The sequence below is a fragment of the Colletotrichum godetiae genome, assembly GCF_030913485.1.
Source record: "Colletotrichum godetiae strain CBS 193.32 chromosome Unknown BDP55scaffold_56, whole genome shotgun sequence".
Classification (NCBI taxonomy): Eukaryota; Fungi; Ascomycota; class Sordariomycetes; order Glomerellales; family Glomerellaceae; genus Colletotrichum; species Colletotrichum godetiae.
In genome coordinates this window covers 240,257-267,448 of record NW_026851304.1, presented here as the reverse complement: position 1 = coordinate 267,448, position 27,192 = coordinate 240,257, and the positions used below count along the sequence as shown (strand labels likewise).

At 51.8% G+C, this 27,192-nt stretch overlaps 11 protein-coding genes across 11 annotated transcripts; 6 read left to right on the top strand and 5 right to left on the bottom strand.

Annotated features, from left to right (window-relative positions):
- Window positions 1-3,164: 3,164 nt before the first annotated feature.
- BDP55DRAFT_333071 (uncharacterized protein) lies at window positions 3,165-4,827 on the bottom strand. Its single transcript, XM_060566860.1, has 5 exons — window positions 4,322-4,827; window positions 4,049-4,263; window positions 3,756-4,001; window positions 3,456-3,649; window positions 3,165-3,403 (listed from the first exon to the last, which is right to left on the bottom strand). The coding sequence occupies exons 1-4, from the start codon at window positions 4,673-4,675 to the stop codon at window positions 3,583-3,585; spliced, it is 882 nt and encodes a 293-aa protein (XP_060424608.1). The 5' UTR covers window positions 4,676-4,827; the 3' UTR covers window positions 3,165-3,403; window positions 3,456-3,582.
- Window positions 4,828-9,045: 4,218 nt separating this feature from the next.
- BDP55DRAFT_678670 (uncharacterized protein) lies at window positions 9,046-9,862 on the bottom strand. Its single transcript, XM_060576009.1, has 2 exons — window positions 9,622-9,862; window positions 9,046-9,574 (listed from the first exon to the last, which is right to left on the bottom strand). The coding sequence occupies exons 1-2, from the start codon at window positions 9,810-9,812 to the stop codon at window positions 9,511-9,513; spliced, it is 255 nt and encodes an 84-aa protein (XP_060424607.1). The 5' UTR covers window positions 9,813-9,862; the 3' UTR covers window positions 9,046-9,510.
- Window positions 9,863-11,084: 1,222 nt separating this feature from the next.
- On the bottom strand, window positions 11,085-11,834 carry BDP55DRAFT_755183 (uncharacterized protein; the record flags this gene model as incomplete). The annotated part of the gene is made up of 1 exon (XM_060580739.1): window positions 11,085-11,834. One exon carries the CDS (start codon window positions 11,832-11,834, stop codon window positions 11,085-11,087), a length of 750 nt encoding a protein of 249 aa, XP_060424606.1.
- Window positions 11,835-12,339: 505 nt separating this feature from the next.
- On the top strand, window positions 12,340-13,837 carry BDP55DRAFT_332996 (uncharacterized protein). The gene has a single exon (XM_060566859.1). It carries the CDS (start codon window positions 12,448-12,450, stop codon window positions 13,450-13,452), a length of 1,005 nt encoding a protein of 334 aa, XP_060424605.1. The 5' UTR covers window positions 12,340-12,447; the 3' UTR covers window positions 13,453-13,837.
- On the top strand, window positions 13,445-14,179 carry BDP55DRAFT_733004 (uncharacterized protein; the record flags this gene model as incomplete). The annotated part of the gene is made up of 1 exon (XM_060580016.1): window positions 13,445-14,179. One exon carries the CDS (start codon window positions 13,445-13,447, stop codon window positions 14,177-14,179), a length of 735 nt encoding a protein of 244 aa, XP_060424604.1.
- Window positions 14,159-15,025, top strand: BDP55DRAFT_678661 (uncharacterized protein). Its single transcript, XM_060576008.1, has one exon. The coding sequence runs from the start codon at window positions 14,223-14,225 to the stop codon at window positions 14,592-14,594; it is 372 nt and encodes a 123-aa protein (XP_060424603.1). The 5' UTR covers window positions 14,159-14,222; the 3' UTR covers window positions 14,595-15,025.
- A 2,730-nt stretch (window positions 15,026-17,755) lies between these two features.
- On the bottom strand, window positions 17,756-18,766 carry BDP55DRAFT_678654 (uncharacterized protein). Its single transcript, XM_060576007.1, has 2 exons — window positions 17,928-18,766; window positions 17,756-17,866 (listed from the first exon to the last, which is right to left on the bottom strand). Exon 1 carries the CDS (start codon window positions 18,541-18,543, stop codon window positions 18,217-18,219), a length of 327 nt encoding a protein of 108 aa, XP_060424602.1. The 5' UTR covers window positions 18,544-18,766; the 3' UTR covers window positions 17,756-17,866; window positions 17,928-18,216.
- BDP55DRAFT_636663 (uncharacterized protein) lies at window positions 18,767-19,450 on the bottom strand (the record flags this gene model as incomplete). The annotated part of the gene is made up of 1 exon (XM_060572918.1): window positions 18,767-19,450. One exon carries the CDS (start codon window positions 19,448-19,450, stop codon window positions 18,767-18,769), a length of 684 nt encoding a protein of 227 aa, XP_060424601.1.
- Window positions 19,451-19,604: 154 nt separating this feature from the next.
- On the top strand, window positions 19,605-20,267 carry BDP55DRAFT_678647 (uncharacterized protein). The gene has a single exon (XM_060576006.1). The coding sequence runs from the start codon at window positions 19,750-19,752 to the stop codon at window positions 19,936-19,938; it is 189 nt and encodes a 62-aa protein (XP_060424600.1). The 5' UTR covers window positions 19,605-19,749; the 3' UTR covers window positions 19,939-20,267.
- A 1,716-nt stretch (window positions 20,268-21,983) lies between these two features.
- BDP55DRAFT_332696 (uncharacterized protein) lies at window positions 21,984-23,539 on the top strand. The gene is made up of 7 exons (XM_060566858.1): window positions 21,984-22,210; window positions 22,273-22,384; window positions 22,436-22,509; window positions 22,564-22,907; window positions 22,958-23,053; window positions 23,101-23,148; window positions 23,203-23,539. Exons 2-7 carry the CDS (start codon window positions 22,366-22,368, stop codon window positions 23,405-23,407), a joined length of 786 nt encoding a protein of 261 aa, XP_060424599.1. The 5' UTR covers window positions 21,984-22,210; window positions 22,273-22,365; the 3' UTR covers window positions 23,408-23,539.
- Window positions 23,540-23,983: 444 nt separating this feature from the next.
- Window positions 23,984-25,926, top strand: BDP55DRAFT_733002 (FAD binding domain-containing protein; the record flags this gene model as incomplete). Its single annotated transcript, XM_060580015.1, has 7 exons — window positions 23,984-24,100; window positions 24,150-24,414; window positions 24,460-24,626; window positions 24,714-24,885; window positions 24,955-25,267; window positions 25,322-25,856; window positions 25,915-25,926. The coding sequence occupies 7 exons, from the start codon at window positions 23,984-23,986 to the stop codon at window positions 25,924-25,926; spliced, it is 1,581 nt and encodes a 526-aa protein (XP_060424598.1).
- Window positions 25,927-27,192: the final 1,266 nt, after the last annotated feature.

Here is a 27,192-nt window from a genome sequence, read left to right as displayed (position 1 = left end):
TAGCGGTCCATCCTTTCGGCTTCGTTCGCCTTCGATCTTGTGCTGGTTCGCGGGTAAGAGTGTAAAGTGTGCTGTCTGTGGTAAAAGTGAGGTTTTGATAGTCTTCGAATTTAAATATCTCGCCATCAGGACCAGTCCTTTATATGTCATCCTCCCAGAATACCTAGGCCGTGCCGCAGCTGCCTCAAAGGGACACGACCGCAGAGCCAGTGCCTCCATTCGCAAGGAGCCACGGTCCGATGCCCAACAGACCGCCCATGCCGGCAGCAACCAGCGGGTACTGCACGGCTTGTCCGCGATTGGCCCTTTCCCTGGTCCGCGAATCTCTCGACGGTCAGCCAACACGAATGTTGTCGGGTTCTGCGCTGGCCGTCGCTGCGCAAGACATGAAGTCGGGAGATGCAGCCCTGATTGGTTGGGCTGACGTCTCCATGTGCATGCCAAAAGCGGGCCGTCCTGGGGTCGCTTAAACGTGAGATGAGCGCCCCACATCGTCTGTGCCGTGGCACTGGAGAGGTTGCAAGGACGATGCAAGATTTGTCGTTCCCACTCCCCTCCAACTTTCCCCGATCAGCTCACACCCATAGACATGTCGTCGGCCACACCCCACCATTTCAGCATGCGCACCCCCAGTCTCACTCCCCCCTGGCAGGTTTCCAAGCCCCACATACCCTATGTCCCTCACTCTGCAGAGAGGCTCGAGCGCTCGGCTGCCCACGCCTGCCCTCAATACACCCTGCAAGGCTGCCCCGATTGGGCCTCGGCTCAAGATGCCCCAGTCCGGGCTTCGGCGCTGTTGCGAGTGGGCCAGGCCTTCCGCCATTGCGTCCGCAGAACGCCCTCTATCAGCGCAACCAACTTGTCGAACTGTCATGGATGCCCCGAGATGGCCTTTCATCAGCTCGATTACTTCGTCATGGAGCATGCTGGCGATAGAGAACCTGCACTCAGATAATCTATTACGCACACTGTCCTATTCTCCCATCCAGAGTGACGAAGGACATCCCCGGCAATCACCGGGACGGCTTGAAAAAAATACAGATATGGCCTTGGGTGTAGGTTACACTCCGCCGCCACAATGCCTTGAGTACGCCTGGCTTCGATCTACACATCCAAACAGCCCCCGTGCTTCTCAAGGGCAACGAGACCGACGGCTGACACAAGACCGGCGTCTGATGCAACGAGACCGATCTCTGTTACGGAACTGACGACGATGCAACTCTTGCTCACGCATCTCGCCAGCCGATGAGCGAACTCGTTTCGATCCAGGCTCATCTCCGAGATCTTCTCTGGATCTCTTCATTCGCGGTCTGCTAGCTCGAATGGCATGCCTATAATCGTCAGCTTCCCGCGGTCAATTGGTGGGACCAATCCTACAGGAACATCTTCACGCCTTCTTCTGGTTGAAAATTGGCCCAGGTAGAAAGGTAGCTATCCGCTCCGTCTCTGATTGGTCGTGTGCTCCACGGATCTCCGGTTTGAAATGTTCGCGCCACCGTTGATGCGCTGGATATGGAAAATGTCCTCATGGACTGAGGCACAAGCCCAGCTTCCTCCATCATTCGTTCAACGTTCTTTATCATTTTTCCATGGACATTATCTGCGCGTAGTTCGGCCAGCATTTCGTTCGTTGGAGGGTTGTCGTGGGACTTTTCGGATGTTGCAATTAGTCCGCCGAATTGAATATCGATAACAGCCCCGGGATTGAGAGACCTAATTCGAGATTGGATCAGCAGATGTCTCATAGGGTAGTCTGGCAACAGCTGTACTCAGAGAGATCTTGGAAGATTCGCGACGGAACTGTTCTTCCGGAGATGCAAACGCAAACGTAGTCATGCAAAGAAGTAACGCCGAGAGCCCTTCCGTATCTGTGCTTGTCAGTCACATCAACTGTGCGCGATCGATCAACTGACTTACCCGCAATCTGTAAAATCAAAGCCAGGCGATTCCATATTGATGCGGGAATCACCAGTCACGAATTTGTTGTATTTGTCGCTGATGATAAACCTTGCATAGTTGATTGACTGAGTGTTCCAGTCTCCAATCGACTGGGCGTCCCAGTACTTTCCATGACGCTCTAACACGTCGAGAGACAGTTCGCTAAAATCCTCTACGTCGGAGACGCCGGAGTCGTAGGACGCAGATGTTCCATCGTCATAATATGACGTTGTATCAAAGCCATAACATGATAGTGTTTCGTCGCCGTAACATTGAGTCTCTTCTGCCATGATATTCGGACAGCTTAGTTCATCGAGACTGATGCGATCTCGATGCATCATTCCAGCTCTCATCAGGGCTATGACGGCTTTATAAGAAGCTGCTACCGGTGCACGGTCTCGTGTCATCCCGTTCTCTAGTATGTGAGTGGGCCTCGATCGTCCCTTGCTGGGTCTGGCCTGCCCAAGGACAAACCCTTGGCCAACATGAGCTGCTTTCAGGGGTTTTCGCAACCAAACCACTCCTAACAAGCAACCTTCAACGCATTCAGGGCATTTCTATCACCTCGTCTCATTCAAAAGCTATGCCAACAACGCCACGCTCCTCGCTTGATACCCATCTCGGCCGCGACGAGATTCCAAGGGAGCTGTAGCCGGGTGACAAAGAACGAGAGACCAGCCGCCGCCTACCTGGTGCTTTCTTCCTGAGTTTCTGATACATCAGATTTAGCACTCTTGAAGCTCGCCTTGTAATTGTTTCTTCGGGTGCTGTACCTCCGACGCCGCTGACATCCTACATCCGATGCCCATTGCTGCATCAATGACCATGAAATCATGCTCGAGACGACCGAAGTCTAGCCGCTATCGTTTTGGCGTTGCTTCTCCGCTTTGTCAGCGAAGCAGTTTGGAAAGATCCTGTTTCACAAGCAAAGCTGCCACCCCATCTTTGTCGCAAAATCAAGTAATGTAATTGACGAGAGTTTTGTTGCGAGTGAACAATATGCTCACAAGAGACAATGGCTTCCACATATACCACGACGAAATCTGTGTCGCTTGCATGTGAGAACGATCTTGACGAATTCGCGTGATTAAATGAAGTGCGCAGCGTTCGCCCCGAACCACTTTTGGTACTATATGCCCTACTTCGTGGACTCGCCGGCGAGCACCCTTGCAACGTGATGTGTGATGTGTGATGTACGCAAGCAATTGGTAAGAACAAATACCAAGATGACACTGTGCATCACTTGCAGGCGAGAAAGAATATGGCAGCTTCGTGTAATGCAAACATTTGCGCAGTGTTTATTGCAAGGTGTCTTTCTGTAATTGTAGTTCAGAAATGCTATGCCTCGTGAACCCGAAGGCGACTAAGCACTGATTCCTGCCCCGCAGTCATCTCCTCAGCCCTTCAGTTGCAAAGCGAGGTCACCGCAATTTTTTCGGGACGCCGTGTTGCCGATATGCAATGGCTTGAAGACGATCAGCCACAGATCTTTCGCCGAATCATGAGGAGAGACTGACCATTTGCAATACGCATGAAAAGAAGGGTGTGAGATTTCTGATTTCGCTGCTTCCACAAGCTTGTCATCCAGTCTATGTCGCGCTGGTGTCTCGCGCCCGATGGGTACATTTGCTTCTATAAACTGGATCATCGTCGATGCGAGCCAATCTCCCAGCAAAGGCTTGTTCTTGTCCGGGTGATGTTTGATTGGAAGCTTGTGGGTGGTAAGCGTTGTTTTCATACCAAGGTTCTGGATATCTTGTTCGATGTTGGAGGAAACGCTACCGATCGGTTCTTCTGGTGTTTCTGAAGGTTCGTACAAGATCCGAGATAGTTTCAGGAGAGGGGATGTTTCGGGCAGGCTACCCTCGTCGGTGAAAGGAATCATCTCGACTACTTCTATGTGGAGCACACCTGCAGTTGCAAGGCAACTTTGCACGTTCCTGAGATATTCTGGCCAGTTTTCTATGTACCCGATCACTCGAGAATGGATCAGATCGTACTTTCGCTCCTTCCACATCATGCTCGGGTCGACTTCAAGACAGATGTCATCGTCGAGCGAGTCTCTGCAGGATTGTCAGTTCTGTTCTTTTGGTGGACCTCCCCAACATACAGTCGGGGATGGAGCTGAGGGTCACGATATCCTATAAATTGTGCATTCGCAAGTCCGTTAGTAGCCCTCATTTCGGCGGCTCGAGTTAGCCAAATCGCGCTGTTCGTTGGGAAGTCTGCGGCAAGTTTGACTTCCGGCACTGAAGACCAAGATTGATGTCCGAAACCAATTTCTAGAGTATGGTTTAGCAGGTCCCATGCTTTCGCGAGGGTGTCCTGTCACAGCTGTCAGCGTCAGCGCGAAGGGGGTAGGGGTGCCCGGAATGGGTCGCACGTTTTTCGGGTACTGTCGTGTAGCAGATGGTACAGCCATTGCGAAGTCTGGCACAGAACTGCTTTCGAGATAAAGGAACCAAGAACAAATGACAAGGCGCTCGATCTTGTGCACAGTGGTTTCAGGCAAGCTTTTTGTGTCTTGCGAGCCCGGCAAGCCATCAGATTCTCCTTGATGAACATGAGGAAAATCATGAGCTATGAGATTTTTCAGACCCGTGCAGGCGGTCCCACAGGTGCTCGGCGTCATGTGATGAAAATCACAACGTTTTCCCTGATTGATGAGGCTTTTCTGCAGGGGATATCTCGAAGGCCTGGAAATCAGGTTTGTCGGCTCCTCGCTCGGCCTACGCATGAACTCCGTCGCAATCTCGGATCTCGCAATCCGGGGGTTCCAACGGCTGTTGGAAAGCTACCCTTCAAGGTCGCAAGAGAAATGGCATAAGGAATCGAAGCATCTAATCACAAAGGTCCTAGGTTCCACTAAGAAAGCAACCGGGGTAATCAAAAGCCTAGATTTGTTCCTGGTCACAGCTACAGCCCTCGCAGTTTGAACTGGTGGGAATCCCTGAGTCGAAGCGGCGAAACCCTCTGCGTAGCCGCGCGCTCACCGAGCTCCTGCTTGGGCGCGGACCCAATCGTGAGTGGATGAACCATCGTCTCAACACCAGACGTTGAGCACCAGCAAAATACTTCGAGAGTCAAATGACAATCGCGTTCTGAACGAATTGTCTCAATTCAGGGAACCATCTGCTGGGAAAGGTACAATCCGCTTGTGTGCCATCCGTGGTATGCACTTACCACATTCAGCTGAGTGAACTAATGATCCAGGCCGACCGCAGGAGTTACAATCTTTGTGGATTGTAGCGCATAGCAGTGGGATTATGGACAGGAAAGGAGGTGTGTCACTTTGGAGCATGCCTGACTGACCCAAAGCAAGCGTTGGCAACGGGTGCGGTGCGACACCAATCATCTTTCCCTTCTTCCCCTCTCCATCAAGCTCTTGGCAGGATCTCGAGCCATATCCTTCCTAGCAACTGACTGGATCTGTGAACGTGGTCTAGGTTGCTTCTATAGCGATACTCATTCACAATGTTTCACGTGTCGTAAGGATCTCCGCGGTCAATGGCCAAAAGACCAGATCATCGCATATGGGAGCCAGGATATCAGCCATACGTACCTGTTCAACTGCCCCGAGCTGTCCACCAAGTTCCCATACGCGGCCCTGTTGCGACTCAACGGACGAAAGAGGCCGCTTGGGCATTTGCAGTCGCACACGGACTTTTCGGTTCATGAGTCGTAACGATAAGAGAGGGGTTTCCGCCGTCGGGCTAGTTATGGTCTTACTGAATCCCTTCCAAGCTCTCATTTGGGTAAGGATATTGTTTCCTCGCGCAAGTTGCAGCAGCCAGCAGGGGGTTTCCCATGCACCAGTCTAGCTAGAGCATTCCAGGCTTTCACTTTGAATTTCGTTCGCGGCCTCGGGCCACACCTGGGTCTCGAAATGGTCAGAGAACCCGATCAGTCTACGGGCGTCCTTTGCGCCCGCTCTGTGTGAATCGTTAGCGATAAGTTACTCGCCTCCCTAAGGCTTAGCTGAAGCGGGGAGACCGGCCGCCATGGACGTAAGATTCGAAAAGAGCAAGACGTGGCTTTCCACACAGCTCTGGTGCTCAATGTCCAACAGAAGCTAGAAGTCCCGACTCATTGTCCAAGATTGCCGCATTTCTCCCTCCTTTTCCCTGGTTAATGGTGAAGGCTCTGCCTCTCAGATATAAGCCTATCCCGCTGAAAATACACCCTGTAGCCTGGGAAGTTAATTTGTGACAGCCCATAGAGTATAGCAGAGTCGGGTCCGCCAGCTCAGAGCATTGGGCTTTGCCTCGGCCGTTGTCGCCAAACCTATTGTTGAGGAAACCGCACAGTCAGCTCACCATGTCTAGAGGTCGTGCTTAAGGCGTCTTAGTGCGTCCCGCGCACTAGATTCGCACTAGATTAGTACAGGCCGCCAACAGGCGTGAGCAGGAACGACGACCTCGTTCAATCTTACCGGGTTGTCGACGGCCGGCCCACACAAGTCAGGCACCGAGCGTTCATACATCACGCGGAAGTCACATGCGCTGATCACAGCCTGCCTCTTCATCCGGTTTGTCATGTTCTGTACGAAGAAGTGTCTTACTCGCCGTTCCCGTCGTCGTTGACGTTTCTTTGACATTCCGTTGTGACACCGACTGCGACTTCAACTGGACAAGTGGGCGGACTTTGGCCGCCTCGACATTTCTGTTCGATGCGGCGCCTGACTGGAGATATTGCGGAAGCGAGAAGCGAAGGTGCATCATAAACAGTTTTCTTAGGGCTGGGGTAGGCCGTCCCTTATCTGGCAGAAAGAAAGGGGCGAGAAATCGGGGGGTTGAATTTTGACAGGCGCCCCAAAGATCCTGCGCAGATGCGGCGGCAACAGCGTACCCCAGCTCCAGTGCGAAGTCCTATAGGCTGTAGCTGAAGATGCCTTTGAGCGCATGGCGAATAGGGCACGATCTTTGGGGCGTATTACAAAAGCACCATGCATTATACCTTTCTTTCGTAACGCGTGCATAGTCCCGCGTCGTCGAACACATCATGCCTTCGTTTGCCGAAGGCCACAGATCCTCGCCTCAAGCCTGCTGCTAACAATGGATCCAGTTGTTCGAGTCACTACACGCTGCCCAGATTGCTGTGTGGCCAGATGTGGGCTGTCAGGGGGGATCTAGGTCATTGTACACCGCGCCCAATTTATGCGCGCAAATGCAGAATGTTGTCAAACTTCTCAAAGTGACTGCCATCGGAGACGCCATCCGTCATTGGGTTGTCTATCAACGATGGCTGAGAATGATGAAGACCAATACAGCAGTCGGCCCCCCTACGAGCTACTTTTACGGCCACCCTGACTGCAGGTCTTAGCTAGAGCCTATGATGAACGTGGATTTGAGACAGGCGAAGATTGGTTCAAATTGAACGTGCCCTGGAGCAGCCGGGCTATGTTTGTTTGTTTGTTTTATATTTAACGCCATGGCGGCAAGGGCGCAGTCGCCCTTGCGGCAGACCTCCCGAAGGGTATGTGGCGTGGAGGGTCGTAGGCTCCAGCTATATACAGTACACGCCGTACCCTGACGTCCTCCAAATCCTGCTCGTGAGCTACTATGTGTTCTATCCATCCCTAGTTCCCACTGGTTCCCTAGGTCCGTTATAGCCATCTGGTTTCCTAATAGAGGTAGTGTGCCGTTTGGAGGATAGGTTATGGCCTATCTCCTAGTATCAAGGGCAGATCTTCTGGAAGAAGTCTGTCACGCAGAGGAAGGCCTGAAAGCCTTCAGAGTCATTCATTAGCCCCTTGAAGTAGCGATTGGGGGACCCTATAGGTCCTACGGGCTCCTGGCAGCTGTAGGGGTGAGGGTGGGCCACTGTTGCCTTCTCAGTAGGGTCTTCCGGCAGTAGACTAGATGGTCTACCTCCTTAGCCTCTCCACAGGAGCAGGTGAGCAGTGCTTCTGTATGGTTAAAGCGTTGGTGATACTGTTAAAAGTCCCCGTGGCCTGACCGCGCTGCGAGGAGGTGATGAAGGGCAGCGCTAGGGAGGCCAAGTTCAGGAGGGCAAGCAAGGGTGGCCTTGAGTCCTAGTTGGGTATAGCGGGGGGTTGCCTCTTGTCTCCACCATTTCCTATGTTGGTGCTGTTTGCGCACTTGAGCAAGCCGTTTGATTCCTTAAAGCGTCGCTATTAGGCCTCTGGTTACTGGCAGTGTTGTACCCTCCTTAGCGAGGCTGTCTGCCTCTTCGTTCCCCTTTATCCCTTGGTGCCCTGGGGACCAGTGGGTTTGTATGAGCAGCCGGGTCAGAGACAAGGTGGGAAGTTGTCCAAAACAAAACACCTTGCCCGGCCTCACTGCATGCATGCCTCTTCATTGGTCCGATTTCTCATGGTAATGGTCAAACACTTCAGACAAATCCCAGCTCATGGAAGTCGCCGGTTTGGCACGTCGCCTTCACGAACCGCAGCGACATGTGGTAAAAATGGTGACTGAGGGGACTGTGAGTGGCTCCACCGCAAAACCAATCACATCATCTTCTTCGGCCTGGCTATCCAGTCATTCCACTGGCCACCACCCACCAGTGGCCACGAGAGTCGGTCCCAGTAAGCGATGGCTCCCAACAAATTCCGCCCTCGACTCTATAGTGTTCAGGATGCGGTCGACCGTGTCCGTGGAAGCCGCGCTCTTCATGTATCCAGACTGCGTGATACCTCCAAGTGCCGAATCCTGAAATCTCATCCGACACTGTGCTGCGCTGTTTCGAAAATGCCTGTGGTTTCGAGATCCAGCGAGCCCGCAGCTTTTGCCAGGCCAGCGATGCCCTCCGTTCGACATGCGGCCAGCGGTAACAGGATGGGCGTGCTATATTGCGATGTCCGACCGACACCACCACTTCGATGAGTGACTCGTGGCAAAGAACAACGACCTGCGTGCATTAGAGAAACCTCCAGTGACGAAGTATAGTACTCTTAACGTTACCTTAGTTGTGTTTACGGATAGGATAGAGTCTGGTTTCTTCCCGGGGCTTTTGCTGTCATGCTCAAGCCAGCGAAGTAAGCGGATAGTATTGTCGTCCATGGGTATCAGCAAGGACCTTCTCATATGAGATTTAGGAGTCTTCCCGTAGACGGAGGGGAGCGATGGCTCAGTTCCCAGTATCGAAGCGGGTAAAGGGCCTCATAAGGATTCACAACTTGATCGCCACAACATCCTAGCAGTCCGCAAACAGTACTGTAGTGTCCTGTGAATTGAGTTCAACCATGGATGGACTCGCCTCGGCCTCGCGCGAGTTGTGACGAGAAACCAATGTTGAACGCCCTAGCGTGGGGACAGTCACACTGAACTGTTGCTCCGCAGCCATCTGATGGTACTGATGTACGATTTACAATCTAGTAGAAACTCCCGACCGTCGATCGCAGCTCTAACCTGAAGCTTTGGGCGCAAGATCAACGACAGAGGTGATGTACAAACTTCCTTCAAAGATGCAGTTTTTGAAGCACCCACCATCAAGAACATGATATTTACAAAGATTATGAATCAAAATGATGCGTCCTGCTGGCTTTGAAGATGAGCCACTTGCACCCGAGTGTACGCAAAGCGTTCCAGAGCGAGATTGGCTCCTTGTCTACGGAGCCTTCCCATCGTCGCCGATTGTAGCGCAAAATGTTGATTGATATGAGTTGGGATTGCTGTTCTGTTCAGACAAACCACACCTACGACGAGGGACTGTTCTTACCGGTTGATCATAGGTTCCCATACAACCGGAGTGGATGGTTTGCATTCACCACAGACTTCTTCGTTGCGGTATTCGAAATGTGTAATGAAAAGCGGGCATCGTCGTTGGGTGTTTGCGTAGACTGGGCACCACTCCGACACAATATACCGGGTGTGACCGCAGTGGAGTTCGCGCTGGGTATAGTTGCACATCCCCGTCGTGTTCAGCTGGATGAGAAGTGATGGCTGCTAAATTGCTGTGAAGGGAGTGCGTGATGCATACATGTTATATAATGCGCGCGAGGGCGGGATCACCCACAGGCACGTTCGATCGCCCGCAGATCCATCTTTCCAATGATTGGCTTCACCCTATATCGATGTATGGGCTCCAGTAAGGAGCTGGAGACTGAGCGATCACAGTGATAGACGATCGAATAATGCAAATGCTCATGCCTCCCACGGGAGTGGATCACCTCCGTTGAATGACGTTCACTCGACATGCGGCAGCCCGGATGTAAAGAGCTGAATAGTAATACGAATGGCTGCTTCTAACCGGATTCACGACCGCCTCAGGCTCTCTACATGCGAGAGAATCGCATTGATGTCTGCGATACGATGAGCGACAGCACAGAGCCATATCACACTGCACCAAGTCTGCCAGCGCTCGGCGCGGCTCGAGAGGGTGGTGATTGGTCGGCAATCACAATCCCCCACGGAACTCCTGGCGGGGTCACTCAGGTGAGAAACAGAAGAAGACAAAAGAGAACAAGGACTGTTAAACCGCATGAGCCGCCTACTAACGCAGCACTCTTACGCTCTGGATGAAATCTGTGCAACCGCGTTGCATTAAGGATAGAACATCTTGCCTGCTGCAATCCAGCCGCGCATCTGGCCTGCATGCTAGTGCTAGAACGATGCATACTCTGGGTCTGATAGAGCCCGCATCGATCCGAACGGCCGCCTCTGGCCTCCATCGCACGATAGAGCCAGAGAGAAAATCATACAAGGATACTGTTCGCGCCATCACCGAGCTACAGGCAGGGTTGCGGACATGTTCCCCTGTTGGCCCGACGGCCGTGAAGCTTGCTCCCGTTCAACTCTCTGATGCACTCCACACAGGGAGTGACGCCAGGAACGCATCACCTTTGCGTTGATGGACCAAACGGACTACTGTCGGCCCCATCCTGGGAAGTCACTGCAGTGTATCTCCCGTCCGGAGCACTCCAACGCCAAGCTTGACCGTCGCGCGCTGCAGCAGCCATCGTAACTTTGGCTGGGAGACAGCGTCCCACATTATCTGAAGCGGGGGCGTCAGGGCTTGTCCAGGCTCGGTACACGAAGTCGGGCTTTGGAGATGTGTGATGCGTTGAAACATGGGAGGGCTTCTACCGGCTATTGTACCTTGCTCGCAATTCAGTCTGTGTCGTGGCATTTGTTTGACTTGAATTGGTTAGCCATCTCCACAGGGGTGCTCGGAGGCTCACCTCAGAAAGCTGCCACTGGCACGCAAGTATCCCGCGACATGCAGACGAACTGCTTAAACTGATGGTCATGAACGGATGCATCACATGTTTGTAGCATAATGCCATGTGCGTGCTCTGGTCTCGTCATGCGGAGCAATTGGCTTCTACCGCGTTCTGTGTCTATTTCTCCACGGGATAATTGCGAAGTCTCATGCCCTGCTTGAATCGTTAGGGTTTTTTCCCCCGTGCTCTTTTCTGCACTCTGGGCTTTACACAGGACAAATTCATTCCGTCCGGGTCTCAGGCGACAGCTCCAGGAAATGAGGGATGACTCGTCGGCAGTTGACGCAAGAATAAGCGAGTTTACCAATCCCAGTGTCATTCGCAGAGGAGGTAGGGCGAGATTTGCATGCCGTGAAGGTATCTTAGCTGGGAAGGACATCGCCAGTCTATGGAGTCGAAGGAGTTCAGACATGCGCTGAGGGGAATACTTGCGCCGATCATAGCTACAATGCGAACGCTCAGCTAGCCGGGTAGGGGTCTTATCCGTGGAGAAGCCAAGGCCAGCTCCAAAGTCCGTTGTAGCAGCCACCCTGGAAGGTGGACTTTTTTCCTCATTTCCTTCCACAGTAGGGTGGGTGCAGGTTGCGGGTACAAGCAATGGGACGCTGTTGGCGTGCAATGGAATAATGCCAGAAAATAGGCTAGCACAGCTGCTATGCATACATTTCAAGGCGCCCGCCCCACCGGCGTCAATCGCAGTAAGGCACATGTGGACAAAGCGTATCTTTGGAGACCCTAAGCCTATCTGGATGTCAGGACAGATCTTGAGTCCAAGTCTGGCTCAGTGTTGGCCAAGATCAATACACACAGGACGCCACGTAACCCACAGCAGAGGGGTGTGTTTAGGCTAGCATGCGGGAGCTAGTACCAGGTATCCTCAGTAGGGGGCGTGACAGATAAAGCAATTCCTCTAGTACTGCACAGACTAGGTATCCCCAGAAGCGCTAGGCTCTATGGGATGTCAGGACAAATCCTGACTCTCGAAGCGGCATAGTCAGTGAGGTCAGGGCCAATCACTGTGGCATGGCATGCTTACACACTGAGATGGGTCCCGTCCTTTACACCACGCCATCTGGCTTACCTCCACCCCCTCATCCTCACCCCCTCGTAGAAGTATCAGAAGTATGGAGACAATCCTGGCATGGGTTTGATTCGGTGCTTACCCTTACCAGTACTTGGCCTGGTCTCGGTGACCATTGTAGTTAAGGGAAACACCTAAATATATCACATATCAAGTCCTGTGCCTTTCCTTCTCCTCTATACTCTTTTCGATGTCAGGACGTGTCCTGACCCCAAAAGAGGAATGGTCCGCAGGATAAAACATGCACACTACACATGGGAATTTTTTTGCGCTCTTGACAACCTACCCATTCACAATGGACCAGCATCAATATTGTTTCAATCCACACCACGTCCAAAGCATGCACCAGGAAGAGGTGCTTCGCTATCGAATGGATTTTGAACCGTACCAATCACAAAATAATGCTTTGGCAAGATCATCCCTGACGATCGCCTCCTCAATGCCGTTGTCAGAGCCCCGACCGCTCTTTCCTCCTCCGATCCCTCCTACCCACCACAACCGAGTGCCGAATCCAAGCCCTACTCTCCCGCTCTCGCGCGGCTGGCACTTGCAGACGCCGGACAGTGTGAGGAGCAGACCAAAGAAAACCGGCCGAGCGAATGATCCGCTGCGTCTTCCCAAAAGACAGTATACAGTTTTCTTTCAAAGAGTTCCGGACACCGAAGACGGGTGGCATGAAGCGAGGAATCGGCTCGGCCTGACGAATCTCGAAGGCATCGCCAAAGCAATCGATGATATCATATGGTTCGGAAGCGATTGTCCAGAGTCCTGGATCTCCAGGGACATGACAGACTACATTGCGCATCGGGCGAGGAAAGCAGAGAGGATCGGTGGTTCCGATCGAGTCACATTTCTGTCCAGATATGGCCACGTAGTCTTCTTGGGTGAATGTTGCGTCGCCCGTCAACTCTTAACAAGTAAAAATTCGATCGACAGAGCCGTGAAAAGCTTCTTTGACAATACGATATCGTCAGCCAGGTCGTCGGAACGAACCTCCGCGAGTAGGAAGACACAGCAAATGTACGAGAAGGTTCCATTATGGATTACGCGTCAGCAGGAACTGCTGTTTGAGCGTTGTGGGCATCTTGCGTCAGAGATGTTCCTTCATGGTACGGCCATCAGTGAGAACCGAGTTTCTGTCAGTGCTGACCAGTTGCTGCTGCTTAGCTGCGATGAGTCTCTCAAACTTCGACAGTCTATCCAGGTCCGGGTCAGACCAGCGGTTTCGGGAAGACACCATGGCTAAGATCCCATCGAACATGATATCGTCGCCCCAGACCAAGCTTCCCTTCTATCTGCCATTCATCGTCTGGGCACGTATCCGCCTTCACACAGGCATTGATTGCCACGAGCAACTGGGACCCGCATTAGGTGCCACCAAGTTTACCCAAGCCGATTTCCAAAGATGGTTTGAAATCTATCAGCAGAACACAACAAAGCCTACGACAGGTAACAAACGTCCCCTAAGCGAAGTTCAACCTGAGCCGACAAGGAAACGACAGCGGACCGGCCCTCAAAGGCCAGACAGGTCACCACTTCATACTGCTGCTTCGGGTGTCTCAGGTGCTCTTGTACAGGCAGGCGATCTTGCCCTGTCTCTGCTCGTCGGCAGCAATGCAGACAAGGGCGTACTTGAGCAAGGGTTACAAAATCATCGATTACCTCAGATGCCTACTTACGGTGGTGCTGACCAGCTCACTCCGTCATTCGCGCTGGAGTTCGGCCGCGAAACGGCTTTTCATGGATTACAATTAGAAAAGCCTGCCGGCTATATGCATAATCTGACCGGCCCAGTCGATCAGCTCCCGGCCGAGCTCGAGAGCATCACAGCCCCATTCATCGGGTCGCGTTACGATGTAATAGGCGCAACCATTCCGTCGGAAAGTTTTTGGAGCGTCTTCGATTGGAATCAAATTAGCCGTCTTGAGCCGGCGTATCATGAGGACCGTGGTCGGTATATGAGCGGGCACTAGTGAGCCATCAAGTTCAATTTCGTTTACCTGCGATCTACGTGCGATGCTTCGTGTATCTCTATGTCATGCTTGTACTGCCATCCTCTTGAGCGTCGCATGCGCTTACGGCGCTCCGCTAAACAGGTTGCCATACTTCTCATACCCGCGATTCTCATTCGCTGCTGGCTGGGATTCGAAAACATGTCTTTCCATCAGGAAACGACAAGACGGATCCGTTATAAACAGGGAGCTACCAGCTGGAAGACGAAAAGGTGACTCAGTCTGCCACACGATTTCACGTACTTCCTGTCCAACTCGGTACGATGCCTTTGGCGAAGCGGAATCCTGGGAGCGATCTGCGCTTTTTAACGGAATGAATGTGCAAATAGAGTCCTCGGGCACCGTGAACTTTCCAGTGAGTCTGTACGGGCCGTAATTGGATGTGCCCACATGCTTTTTGCCCTTGCCTTCGACCATCTTCACGATCTCGCGTCCCTACCTCCTGTTAGGATCCTCTACTCACAGCAAGGGAGATATCCATACGTGGTCGCTTTTGAAAAGTTCCAATATTTCTCTGTGTATTGAAGTCATGTCCTCTTGTGACAAGCCCTGGAATCCAGGCACAGGGCTCGCCGTCCCTGGTGTGTTGTTTCGGGCCTTGTTTGACAGCTCAGGCTTGGCCGGGTGCACTTTGAATTGGTCCATGTAGGTTGAAAGTCGACACCTTCTCGCGACCAGTGTGCCTCGGAAGTCGCATGGCGAGTGAAAGGCTGTTGGTGATGACAAGGTGGCAACACATCTACGTGGCGCATACTCAAGCGGCCACTTTAGCTTCTTCTTCTCATGTCCCACATGGTTGTAGACGATGCGAGATGTGGCTGATCAAGCTCCTATTGGTGCCAGCGCAGCAAGGAAGATGGCCGTGCTGGCTGACAAAGCCGCACGCATCGGCATCGGGGAAACACTCGGACCGACGGGCATGTCGCGACAAACGCAACTAAACCCGACGTATCACTCAAGTTGTTGTTGGTTTGATGGCAAAACAACTTCGCTTGAGATCATAACGGCCTTCGTAAATCAAGATGTTCTCCTAGCTTTGGTCAGATTGTTCGCAGTGGATCACGGCGCAACGCTTGAGAAAATCCTAACGGCACCGAGCCGCGAAATGGCCCCTACGACGACGAACGACCGAGCCTCACAATTACGATCGTGTACGGACGAATGCGGGTTCGCGCTTGATACAGATAATTACGAACAAAGCTCGGAGGGCGATTGTAGATGCGCGAAAAACATGCCACGGGCAATGCGCATGCATGCATACTCGGTCGTTGGTCTGGGTTGGTGGACCATAGGCTTGAAAAAGCAGAGCGGGAGAATCATAAATATTTCACGCTGTCAGTCGATAATTACATCAAGTAATGGTTGTTCCGCTGTCTTCTCTTGCCAGTAATCTGTACCAATGCCCTAGTCCATCAAGGCGGCCTGATTACAGCCCATCTCACATCCCGATAGTGTTGTCTTCCTCAATCGAGACGAGCTGTGCTGCCTGTCGCTAGAGTCTTAGATTTTGGCGGTAGACCGAGGACAATGGTTGCGATGGGTCCTGTTGACCGCAATCTCTTACTTTGTAGACCGGCATCATCCACGAGCGCTGCGGGGGCGTATCATATGGTGCGCCGACCTCGCAGCTGCCCAACACGGCCTGGAGAGAGTTTTCGCAATGCTGAGAGCGGAAGGGTATAGTTGACCGACCTCTTTGCCGACTGGATGAGGCGGGAGAGGAACAAGTCTAATATATCGGCATCGTAGCCATTACAAGCCAAACGCTGGTTCATCTAGCCTTCACATCGAATTCAGTGTAGCTATCGTTCGACTAGTAGGAAGGCGGTCCCATATTTTGAAACGATTGTTGTGCCTGGATGGCTAAAATGAGTACAGCCATTGCGATACGGGCACTGCACAGGTCACCGGTCATGGGCCGGCTATCACCGTTGAACACCGTTCGGGACGTGGTGCGGGCACCAAGGTCGGCTGGCTGTACGTTTGGGACAGGTTTTCAAGCACAGCGTATCCCACATGGTGCCCAAATGCCATCGGATCGGGACCAAGGACTTAGATTGGCTTGAAAGGAAAACATCGTAATGTATGTATATTCGCTAAACCTTCTGTCTGTTTGTCATTCCATTTCCTCACGCACAGCTGCGAAAGTCAATAGCCTTCCCGGCTATGTGTTTACATTGGCTCACACCATTACATCCAGCCTCTGGTCAAGCCGACGGGTCTTAAACTCTTACACCATATTGGGATTGGTCGGGCTTTGGAATCGGATCAGAGGTGTCGAGCCTGGTAGAACCAGGTCAATCATTCTGGCTCTATTTGTTCTATAATGGAATTAACAGGTTTTCCGACCGGAACGCCTTCTCAATTACCTGGTACTCTTCCGGAGTTTCAACTACCACGGGTGTCAAAGTGCCTATATCTATAGAAGGACCTGTGGTGGTTGGCTCGTTCGAAGTAGGGCGGTCTGACATGGCAGCTTCTGATGCGCAGGAGCCTGTCCCTTTCTTGGATTCGTGGGAGGAGATTGCAAAGTTTGAAGTTAATGGGAATTTTAATTTGATCAACGATATAGAGTCGTGATTATCTAAACCCCCCGATTCAGTCATTGGGGATATTTGTTTGAACTTATATGCTTTCGGGTCCTGCAGACTTCGCAGGAATGTCAACATTACCACAAGCGTAAGGCTGCCCGCATAGCCAGCTTCGGGTGTCTTCTTCTATTGTGGCCAAGTCAAAAAGAGCCTGCCGGACTCAATATGTTGCCTAGCCTTCGATGCGTGTAGAAAACCGAGCCGCAGCTCAGACTGAGAGCGAGAGTGTGGCTCATGTACAACCCTCACCTAAATTACATAGCGAATTAGCGGAAATTGGGCGCCATCCCACCCTTGCAATGCGGCCGTTTATGTGGCCTACGACGAGGTCTCTTTGTGACTCTGAACAAGTTGGTTGACACATGTAGATCAAAGGCATGAGAACGTCTACGATGGAGAAGATTCGATATCCTGGTCTACGAAGTTGGTTAAGAGCGGGGCGGAACCACTAGGCTTACAGAATCAAAGCCAACTGGGCGACCAAAAGTAGTAGCCTACATGTAGAATAATTATAAAATTACAGACCAAGTTGGAGACATGATGGCAGGAAATATTGAAGAAGTAATTGCAATAGAGCGACAGGGAAAGTCCCGGCTGGGATTGCGGGTAAAATGGCAGGTAAAATGGTTGGCGAACTATCAGGTGAACTGCCAGGTGGTTTGCCGGATGGATAGCCGGGTGAACTATCAAGGGAATTGTCGGGCGAACGGCCACGTGAACTGACGGGTAAATAGACAAGTAAATTATCAAGTGGACTGCCAGATGAACTGTTAAGTGAACTGATAGGTAAACTGACAGGTAAATTGACAGGTAAACTGACAGGTAGACTGACAGGTAGACTGACAGGTTGGGGAAAGTGAGTGGGGTGGTGGGGAACCCTGCGGGATAAAAGAATTACCGAGAGAGGGGTTTCAGGTAGCATCGCTCATTTCGGCCCAATGCCCCTCATTCCTTTCGGTAGGACAAATATCATGACCTTTGAGAATTTATCGCATCAACGGCAGCAACACAGGAACATCACAAGTTATTGATCGCAGAATCCACGTTGCAAGACAAGGTAAGTGCAGTCACGACCGTATACAGTACGCTGTCCGGAAAACTGCTGATAGTAGCCAAAGCAGGGCGAAAACGCCCATCTAGTAACTCACCCGGCCAAAAAGCCTTGTCATGACGACGTATACGTTCGAGTACGGCAAAGAATTCCACGTCACTGGCCCGGGCTTTGTACACCTGGAAGAAGACTCGCTGGTCACGGCGGATGGGATGCTACTCTATCTCTATATACCCGGGCAACAAGCCGCACTGAACCTGGGCAGGTCGACCGAAAAATACGAGGTTACTAAAGGCTCGAAACTGAAGCTCTACCAAACAACTGCAACAATTTGGCGGAAAGAATGATGAGGATGTCTACGTGCGACTCAGTTTCACCTCGAAAGAGTCTTGGAACTGCAGATATCCAATGATAGCGAATCCAGGATCGTGAGCTACCCGGATAACGAAGGTGATATCCTGACCCTCTATATTGGGAATGTGCGCCGTTATGCAGTTCGTTTGTAAACTGCCGTCCGCCCTTTCTTTCCTCCACAAACTGCTGACTTCCAAAGCTCGTTGAAAGACACAACCCTCAAAGACGCCCTGCACCAGGTTGGCACTAGAGGCAGAAAATTGTTGAATCGATGCTGTGCAATGTGTTAGCTGGGGACTCAATGGGGAAAGGAAATAATTGTAGTACATCTTGCTTGATCACTTGTCTCGTTAGATAGTGCCTCTGACCAATCGTCTTGCCTTTCCTCAAGTGCCTCAATCATCTGTGAATCAAACCGAAGCGGCTCTACCGTCAGACGCGCCTCACCAAAGGACTCTTTACGGCGGCGTTTTCTGCCACAACTTGAAGTTGCTGCAGCATCGTCGCGGCAATCATCATGAAACGCGTTCGCTTCAGAATCGAGAAATTTACCTAGATAGGTGAGCTAATATCTTGCTTGCGGAAGTGGAATGTGTTACTGAGCAGTTCTGAGTTGGGACTTTGGTTCTTCTCGCATATCCCTTTTGCCGCCTGGACGAATGCCAGCCTTATCTTCGAGTTTACTTTGGTCCTGACAGTGGCTTTCAATAGGGCTGCGAGCGACCCCATCAACTCAGCTTCTCTGATGCGATCAAAGTGCAATTTCGACAAGATCGAACAAGCTACGATCAGGGTATCCACGCATTTGGTGCATTCGCCGTGAACGAGAGGGAGAAGAGCCTGGCCTTCGCGTGACCCCGAGATGATGTGATGAACGCCCTCTTCGAAAATAGTCCGGTGTCTTCTCTTCAACGTCCCCCAGGTTCGACCCATTAACTCATACACAAAAGCCTCGCAATCTCGTCGAACAGCCAAAAAGGCCTGAGACGACTTGAGCCTTTCATCATGCGTAGCAAGATCGTGCTTGACAGAAAAAAGTGATTCATAATCAACTGATAACGATGAGTTGCCAAGTGCGGAATCATCCATGGCTGACAATGTCTGCAGTGATAATCGCGTAGGTGTTAACCCGGGTAAAATGGCAGGTGAGGTGGCAGGTAAAGTGGCAGGCAAAACGACAGGTAATTTGACTGGCGAAAGGGGTTGTCTTATTTGAATGTTCAAAAGGTATTTCATGCCTCAGGCCAGAACAATGCTGGGTAATCTTAGTCAGCTGCAGCATGCCTTCCCCTGCAGTGCAAATAGGCCAAATGTAGACATGCTAGGTCTTCTTTCTCACGAGTCCTTGTTCGTTTCTAAGTACCAAATTTATGAAATGTGCAATTCGGCAGGTAACTGTTCAGAGTGTATTATGTAAGCACAGTTGTGTCATCACCACCACCCCAACTCAGACAAGCCACTTTAACCCATTCGATGTGCCAATTGCCGCGTGCCATAAGCTATGAAACCCTGTGACCGTCGGAAAAGTACACGCCATGGTTCACGAGATCTTCCGGGATCGGTCACGCCCGAGAGCAAGACAGAGGTTTATAGAGAGTATACGATATTTTGCTGAGGTCATGGAGGTCACAGTTTTATCATCGAGGCACTGCAAGATGGCTAGGTGGGCGAGGGCTCGTCCAGGAGTCGGGGGCAATTGGTTCGCGCGAGGGAGGTTTGCCTAAGCAGTTGGCGATACAGTGCTGGTGGGCAGTATGAGCCTCTCCAATTTCTCTGTGCCTGGTATACTTCAAGTCGGATCAAAGGGATATTAGCAGCGCCATCGGCATGTCTATCCGCATGCCGTGCCCTGATTGCTTGAGTCTATCTTGAACAGCACGTTAGACTACCACGCTTTGTCCGTACCGCCTCAAGACATAAGTGAAATGGCTCCTCAATATGGAAGCATCATTTTCGATGTTGATTCCAATATCCACCCAGATTTCTTGATGAAAACCACTGAGAATTCAATTGCAATCATGGGAGGATGAGGCTCATATGAATAGATGTGTGGTAGCAAGAGTCAATGGCCGGGTTTCTTCGGATACAGATCTATAGAAACCAGATAGCATTATGTTAACATGCAAGCTATGCACGTGCGGCTTGTGACTCTCTTGCTCATCTCGATCAGCTCGAGCTGTGAACTGCCTTGACCATGCCATTACGTGCATAGCCTGGCGTCGCAATGAAGTGCAGGCTCCTCTCTCTAGTGAAGAGCGATGATATCCCTTAAGACTCAGAAGGAAGGCCGTTTGTACGGAAATTACGTGTAAAGTGCACCTAAGCACACCCCGTCCCCCGCGCAGCCATAGCCGGGTGATCCCTGCAATGCTATCAAGCGAGTTGGAACTAAGTAGGGTAGAGTCGCAAGCCATCGTTCTTGGTAGGCTGTGTCGTCGCCACTTGGTGGCCGATGGTCTTGGTTGAATGATGTTGCAAACATTATAATGGCACCCTGTGACCAGAAAAAAGCGAACACCTAACAAGCCGCCACATAGACCAGTACCTTTATCAATGCCCTTATCATAAATAAATACACAAAAAATACTCATAATTATACAAAAAGTGTAGTTGTTATTCGGTGTTTTTAATTTTATTTTTTAGACGGCCGTAATTATCAAAAAAGTGGTAGAAATATAGGTCGAGGATAGGCTCGATGTAGTGCTTGGTCTAAAGTGTTCGCTTCTTTTTGGTCACAGGATGAATGGCTAAGGTGACCGATCGGCGTGTCGGATATTGTGCCCTATGCAGCTCAGTATCTGCGGGCTGGGGTCCGGTCTGAGACCCCGAAGGACTGATTCCTTCTAAGGTTTATGCAAGGGCCACTGGTGCTGTCACTAGCCAGCCCCAAAAGTCCGTGCCTCGGGTACGGATGGTCGTAGCTCGAACGGGTTGTAGACACCGGGCGGCTCCCTCACGCCCCTGCTGAACTGCACCCGGTGGCGTTGTTCAATCCAGAGGTACCGCACCGTTTTGCTGCGCTGAGTTTGCGCCCACCCCCCCACGGAGGCCATTCCCGCCAGGGACACCAGACGGTACAAGTTAGCGCACTGTCGTCCACTAACCGGATCAGGATGTCGTTCGAGGGCCAATCACATCTGCCGCAGCCAACTTCATCACCTCATTATACACTAGACTGGAGGTGCTCGACGCGATAGGGAAGTCGGGTTTCGATAGCTGATGGATGACTGCCGATGCTCTTGGAGGCGCCGAGGGGTTTCGGGAACGCATAAGTCTCCGACGTAGATAGGGCATGAGCCAGGCCAATGTCCCGGCAGACTAATATACAGGGCATGGAGGCTTCTCCTCTCACCTCGATTGGTGCTCAGTTGGCTTTGTGCTTTCCAGCGGCAGCATCGCGCGGAGAGCATTGTAGCCAGTGCTGCAATGGGAGGAGCATACGGTCTAGAGGAACCATAATTTCTTCCGTAGCATGTACGTATGTCAGGAGTATGTGCAATATTCTTGACAAAAAACCCGCGTCTGTTCCTGATTGACCTGGAGGCATGGCAAGATGAGAGGAGCCGATCCGTGGTAGGGATCTCGGGACAGGAAATGCTCGTATCGTCAATTCTTCAACAACGCCGCCGCCACAAAAGTAAAGTTTAATCCCCCCGTCAGGAGATGTCTCAGGACTTCAATCACACCGCACTGGGTGTATGGCCGGCCGCCCTCCGAGTACGATTCCTGCCGGGCTTTATAAGACGTGACGCTCCCTGAGTTTTCTGCGTTGGTAGTGGTTAACTACCTGAAGAATCCGTTGTCAATGAGTCAACAACACGAACATCATGTCTGAGCCCAGCCTTACCTCTGCGAACACCGTCGCTCCAGCGGCAATCGGGAACCTGGTCGACCTTCACTACGTTGTGTTTGGTGTTGGCTATGGCGTTTCCACTCTCCTTCTTCTTTTGCGGCTTTACAGCAGGAACCGTTATGGTGGTCTCAGGCTAGATGACAGTAAGTGATCACGCAGCCGAAGGACGTACAGCAAAAAAGCACGACTGACGTACTATACCCAGTGTTGGTGGTATTTTCCTGGGTAAGTAAGAGATAGGAGTTCACGTTAATGAGACCGAGGACTCATTCCGGCACGCCAGGTGTTTTCGTCCGCCATGCAGATTCTGATGATAGGCAAGTACCTCCAAGACCCGGGGATGAAAAATGCTAACGAAGTTGGCGTAGTCGCGATATCCATGGGCACAATGTGCTTTCCGCGAGTATTCATTCCAGACGATCGATTCCGGATATACGTCGAGGTGCGTACCGTGGCCTGTTCAGACGAGACTACCATGGTTGACAAGCAGTCACAGCTCAGTTACAATGCGGCGCCGGCTTTCATGATGTCCATCGGCTGTGCGAAGGCGTCTATACTCTGCCTTTATATGCAACTATTCCCCAGTACAAAGTTCAATATCATCGCCAAAATCACACAGGGTGTTGTGATCATGACCACGGTCGACATCACCCTGCTACTATACCTCTCGCGCCTCCCGAGCCTGTCACTCGATGCCGTGGCCATCTTCTTGGCAACGGCTGCCTCGAACATCGTCATGGACGTAGTGTTGCTGATTCTTCCCATTCCCACCGTGTTCAGACTTCAGGCGAGGCTTAGCAAAAAGCTTAGGCTCACAGGGTTCTTCAGCCTCGGCTTAATGTACGTCGCCGTGCGCGAGACGTCTGTACGGGAACTGACGTACATCGTAGAACCACTGTCACCTCCATCCTTCGGCTGTATCTTCTCAGCAAGATCCAACAAAGCGAGGACCTAACGTGGGACGCCGCACCAGCCAACATCACTTCGTACGTTATGCAAAACCCTGACCTGCTACACTTGCTGACGTTGAAAGATTCCTCGAAGTCAATTTTCTTCTGATATGCGCTTGTGTGCCCTCTGTGTACCATCTTTTCAACGAGCTCAAGCGCGATTCGTCCACTGAGAATCAATCCAGGTTCACAAGTCGAGTTTCGTGGACAAGACGGCCACCCCTAAATAGCTCGAGTCAAGTTCAATTGCGCGAGTCCCAGGATTCCAATGTAGAATTGGGAATCCTTGCCCCGGCAAGTCAATCAAGCGGTGCGGACAGTGGAGCTGATAGCACTTGGAGCGAGCCGATACACGAGAAAAAGGTCTTTAGCGCGTCTCTGTATACTTGATAGCATCAGGCGACGATACAGTAGGGCTTTGAGCCATCAAACAGGTGCAGGCCTGTCTCTCTGCTGAGTTACAAACGGTCCTTGACCCAAATTTACTGCCAGATCACAGCTATAATCACTCGGAAATGTCTCATCGGTTCTCTCCTCCTTCATTTAGCAATATGAAAGTAGCCAGGCGGAGCCAGACTCCCTGTCTGGGCAGGCTGGCCGGGAAAGGGTAGATTGCATGACGGCCGAACCCAGTCCTGCCGGCCGCTGCACGTATGCCACCATTCGGCTTGCCCGACGTCGCTAGCGTCTACCCCGAATGGTCTGACAACGTCAACAATACCCCGCTCCTCTGCAATAGAGCCATGGTATTGCACTCCAGAAGCGAGGGTCTCGGCTGCCCAGCATCAGCGTCTGCGGTGGCTGTCCCAGACCTTGTTTCGTCAACATGACCATCCGTTCCTGCGTATTGAGGCGGTGAGCGATCATGGGCACTGCAGCGAGATGCCTACGACGGGCGGATTTCCGAAGTCGTGAGTATGAAAACCCCTACTCTATCCCCGTCCCTTTTGACCTCTACGATCAATCATGGTCTCCTTCCGCATCTCTCGAGCAACTATGGAAATCTTTTATCTCGCGGTCGCATTCATTCTAGCGGCTACTGCCATCGAATCAGCCGCCGTTGAACGGCCTGAAATCAAATGTGTATGTCGACAATCCACACACCACTCTCATACTAACGCTAGGCTGAAAGTGTCTCGCTCTCCTGAAGGACGACGTACTTTCTGGAAAGGTTTTAACTCCGTGCAATGAGGATTTTCAACATCGCTTGGAGTCGTACTACTCCGCCAATGCGGCTGAGCCACCTCGCTGCATGGTGTTGCCTCAGACCGCTGAAGACGTCGCTAGGACCATCCAGATCATATCTGCTCGACGCTGTCACTTTGGAATGAGAAGCGGGGCTCACTCGGCGTTCCGCGGCTCGAACGGGCTCAAGGATGGCATTACAGTCGATTTTGGTGAGTATCGCCTCTTCATCCGGCATCAAAGCTCACATGAGATAGGCTACATGAACTCGACCGAATATGACCCGACCACCGGCATCGCTTCCGTCCGCCCAGGCTCGAACTGGGAGATGTATACTCCGCTCTGGATCCGTTCGGTGTCACGGCTGTTGGAGGACGAGCTTCTGTCGTCGGGGTTGGGGGTTTTACCACGGGCGGTGGGGTGCGTATGCTCTGCCACTATGCGTGCAAGACCGTCGCGGACCCAGCAAAGACTGGCTTCTCTCCGACAGAAGAAGACTGACTCTCGACAGTACTCTTTCCACAGCAACAGGCGAGGATTTGCTTGCGACAATGTTGTCAACTTCGAGGTTGTTCTCGCCAATGGTACCATTGTCAATGCAAACGCGCACGAGAACGCTGGTCTCTGGAGAGCTCTCAAGGGGGGCTCGGGAAACTTTGGCTTCGTCACACGGGTTGATGTCGGTAAGTGGCAAATGATGTCGTGACGTGAGCGTACCTAACGAGGCGCAATGATGGCTAACCTTTCCACAGAGGTCGTCCGTTCGACCCAGATTTGGGGCGGGATCACAACCTACGACCTGAGCAAGACAGGCGACGTGGTCAACGCTTACGTGGATTTCGTCAATATCATGGACGAAGACCCGGCCAGCCAGGCCATCGTGACTCTGCTGTATGGCCAGCAGGGGTTGAGCCTCGTCGCAGTATTAACAAACAGTGACGCGAAAAGTTCCGCGCCCGCCTTCCGAGAATTTGCCAGCATTGCCAACGTTTCAAGCACAGCTCGCGTCGGATCTGTCGCAGAGGTGGTCCCTGAGTTCACCGGACCAACTCGCCTAGGACTCTAGTACGTCTTGTATCGAAATCCACCAAAGGGGCGACGTGGCTGACCATGACACAGCGCCAATTGGAGGACCGGCATGACCTCACACGGCGCCGCTATTATGGGCTTTGTTCTTCGTACCGTGCCCAAATACACGGAGAGAATGAAGCTCGCAGCTCCAGCCTCCAACTTCGAGCTTCTCACTCAATTCCAGCCTGTGACCAAGTCGATGGTGGCCCATGGCGACGAACGAGGCGGCAACGTCCTCGGCCTTGGGAGGGTGGTCACAGGCGGTCCGGCTCTCATGTGGCTTCTAGCACTCACGGTAGATACCGCAGAGAACCAGGTGTTGATCTTGCCTCTCTTACTCGAACTTGAGCGTGTCATCAACAAGTATGCTGGTAAGGAGGGACTTCAAGAAGACTGGGAGTTCCTAAACTACAGCGGCTTTGATCAGACGCCAATTTCGCACTATGGCGAGGAAACAGTCCACTTCATGAGGAACATTTCGTTGGAATACGACCCAGGCAGAGTTTTCCAGGACCTTCGGAAGACGGGCTTTCAGATCCCCGTCTGTGTCCTAAATGCAACCAACGAGCTCGATATGGATGAAGTAAGGACGGCCGCTAGAATTCGAAGTATGCAAATGTCAAGAAACAAATAATCTCTAGCCTGGATTTTGAGGGAAAACATGATAACTATAGACAATAGACGCGTAGCGCCCGAATAAAATTCATTGTGAAATATTGATCTCGCGCCCTCTGCCAAGAGATGCGTACGCAATGGTATCGTCCGATTGACATTAGGGTACTGCAGATACCATGTTGAGCTTTCAAAGATCTCAAATCTCCACGATGGAGGTGTCTATATTTCGTGGTTTGTATGCAGGATTTGGAAGTGCTCCTGCCACGGAGAGGAGGACTAGGATATGTTTTCGGGACAATCCGTCATCAGGCCTCAATCACGTTTCGGGTTTGAATTGGTGTACGTGATCGTCAGGCCAAACGTGCCGGGCCTTGAACGTGCACAATAGAAAGCGCGAAGACATCGATTGCCAGCGTAGAAGTTGACGCTCTCCTCGCTAGGTCGTCAGTCTAATGGTGTGAGGATAAGTGTTTGAAGCAGGATGAATCACACTCTATGGGTTTGAGCTTCTATGCGCCGTGCGACATATTCGACGACCTACTCTCCCGACAATGACGACTGCGTGGATTCGGACAGGTGATTGTGCGTCCAAGGGTCACTGCCAAGAATCACAGCCAATGTTATGAGGGGCCATTTAGCTCAACTGTGACAGGTCGTTTCTGGGCTTTGATGATGACAGGAGCCGTTTGGTCTCGGTATGTCTCGGTATAGAACCGCCGAAGAGCAGCTGCGGGACGACGTAAATCCGTAAGACCCGGCAATGACATTGACGGAACGAATGAGTAGAACTAAGTCTATCGCGGACTAAGAATGATGCTAACCTTACTGGCCGAGCTTCCATCTTCGGCTCAACCTTGCAAGAAATTCAGTACACCGTGATGTGGTTTCGGGCTCGACGCCCCAGCGGGGCGCAGCAGAACGAAGGAAGACCCGTGAATGGACCATTTACGAAGGGAATTGACGTTTCGATGTAGCACTCAGTCAAGGATGGGTGCTGCCCTCCGCAAGCTTGTTGAGGCTGAAGAGCTAGAGCGAGGCTTTGAGGGATCGCTATTTTTGCAAAAGAAATCGCGTACCAAGAAACGAAACGGAAACTGGGTCTTGCCGCTCGGTTGGCATCTCGGGTGGGGCGTAGATGCGCCGGTCAAGGCTGGAACTTCATGTCCGACGGCTATCTGTATGTTGCAGACATGGCCTCATAACACAAAGTCAAGCCGATTGAGTTTCCTGTTGTCGGAAAGCATAATAGTCTGGCGGAGTCTTCACCACCGTTTCGAATGGACGGATTACGTCAAAGACACAAA

What these genes read in the sequence shown, in the direction of transcription:
- BDP55DRAFT_678647 (XM_060576006.1), top strand. Translation starts at nt 19,750, where the DNA reads ATGGTTCACGAGATCTTCCGGGATCGGTCACGCCCGAGAGCAAGACAG.
- BDP55DRAFT_333071 (XM_060566860.1), bottom strand. Translation starts at nt 4,675, where the DNA reads ATGCGTAGGCCGAGCGAGGAGCCGACAAACCTGATTTCCAGGCCTTCG. An exon ending in CACGACAGTACCCGAAAAAC is followed by an intron (nt 4,264 to 4,321) that starts GTGCGACCCATT and finishes CAGCTGTGACAG; the next exon opens with GACACCCTCGCGAAAGCATG. An exon ending in CTGAAACTATCTCGGATCTT is followed by an intron (nt 3,650 to 3,755) that starts GTACGAACCTTC and finishes ACCACCCACAAG; the next exon opens with CTTCCAATCAAACATCACCC.
- BDP55DRAFT_332996 (XM_060566859.1), top strand. Translation starts at nt 12,448, where the DNA reads ATGCACACTACACATGGGAATTTTTTTGCGCTCTTGACAACCTACCCA.
- BDP55DRAFT_678670 (XM_060576009.1), bottom strand. Translation starts at nt 9,812, where the DNA reads ATGTGCAACTATACCCAGCGCGAACTCCACTGCGGTCACACCCGGTAT. An exon ending in TGGGAACCTATGATCAACCG is followed by an intron (nt 9,575 to 9,621) that starts GTAAGAACAGTC and finishes TGAACAGAACAG; the next exon opens with CAATCCCAACTCATATCAAT.
- BDP55DRAFT_678661 (XM_060576008.1), top strand. Translation starts at nt 14,223, where the DNA reads ATGCTTCGTGTATCTCTATGTCATGCTTGTACTGCCATCCTCTTGAGC.
- BDP55DRAFT_678654 (XM_060576007.1), bottom strand. Translation starts at nt 18,543, where the DNA reads ATGTACTACAATTATTTCCTTTCCCCATTGAGTCCCCAGCTAACACAT.
- BDP55DRAFT_332696 (XM_060566858.1), top strand. An exon ending in GATTCCGGATATACGTCGAG is followed by an intron (nt 22,510 to 22,563) that starts GTGCGTACCGTG and finishes AAGCAGTCACAG; the next exon opens with CTCAGTTACAATGCGGCGCC. An exon ending in TTCTTCAGCCTCGGCTTAAT is followed by an intron (nt 22,908 to 22,957) that starts GTACGTCGCCGT and finishes CGTACATCGTAG; the next exon opens with AACCACTGTCACCTCCATCC.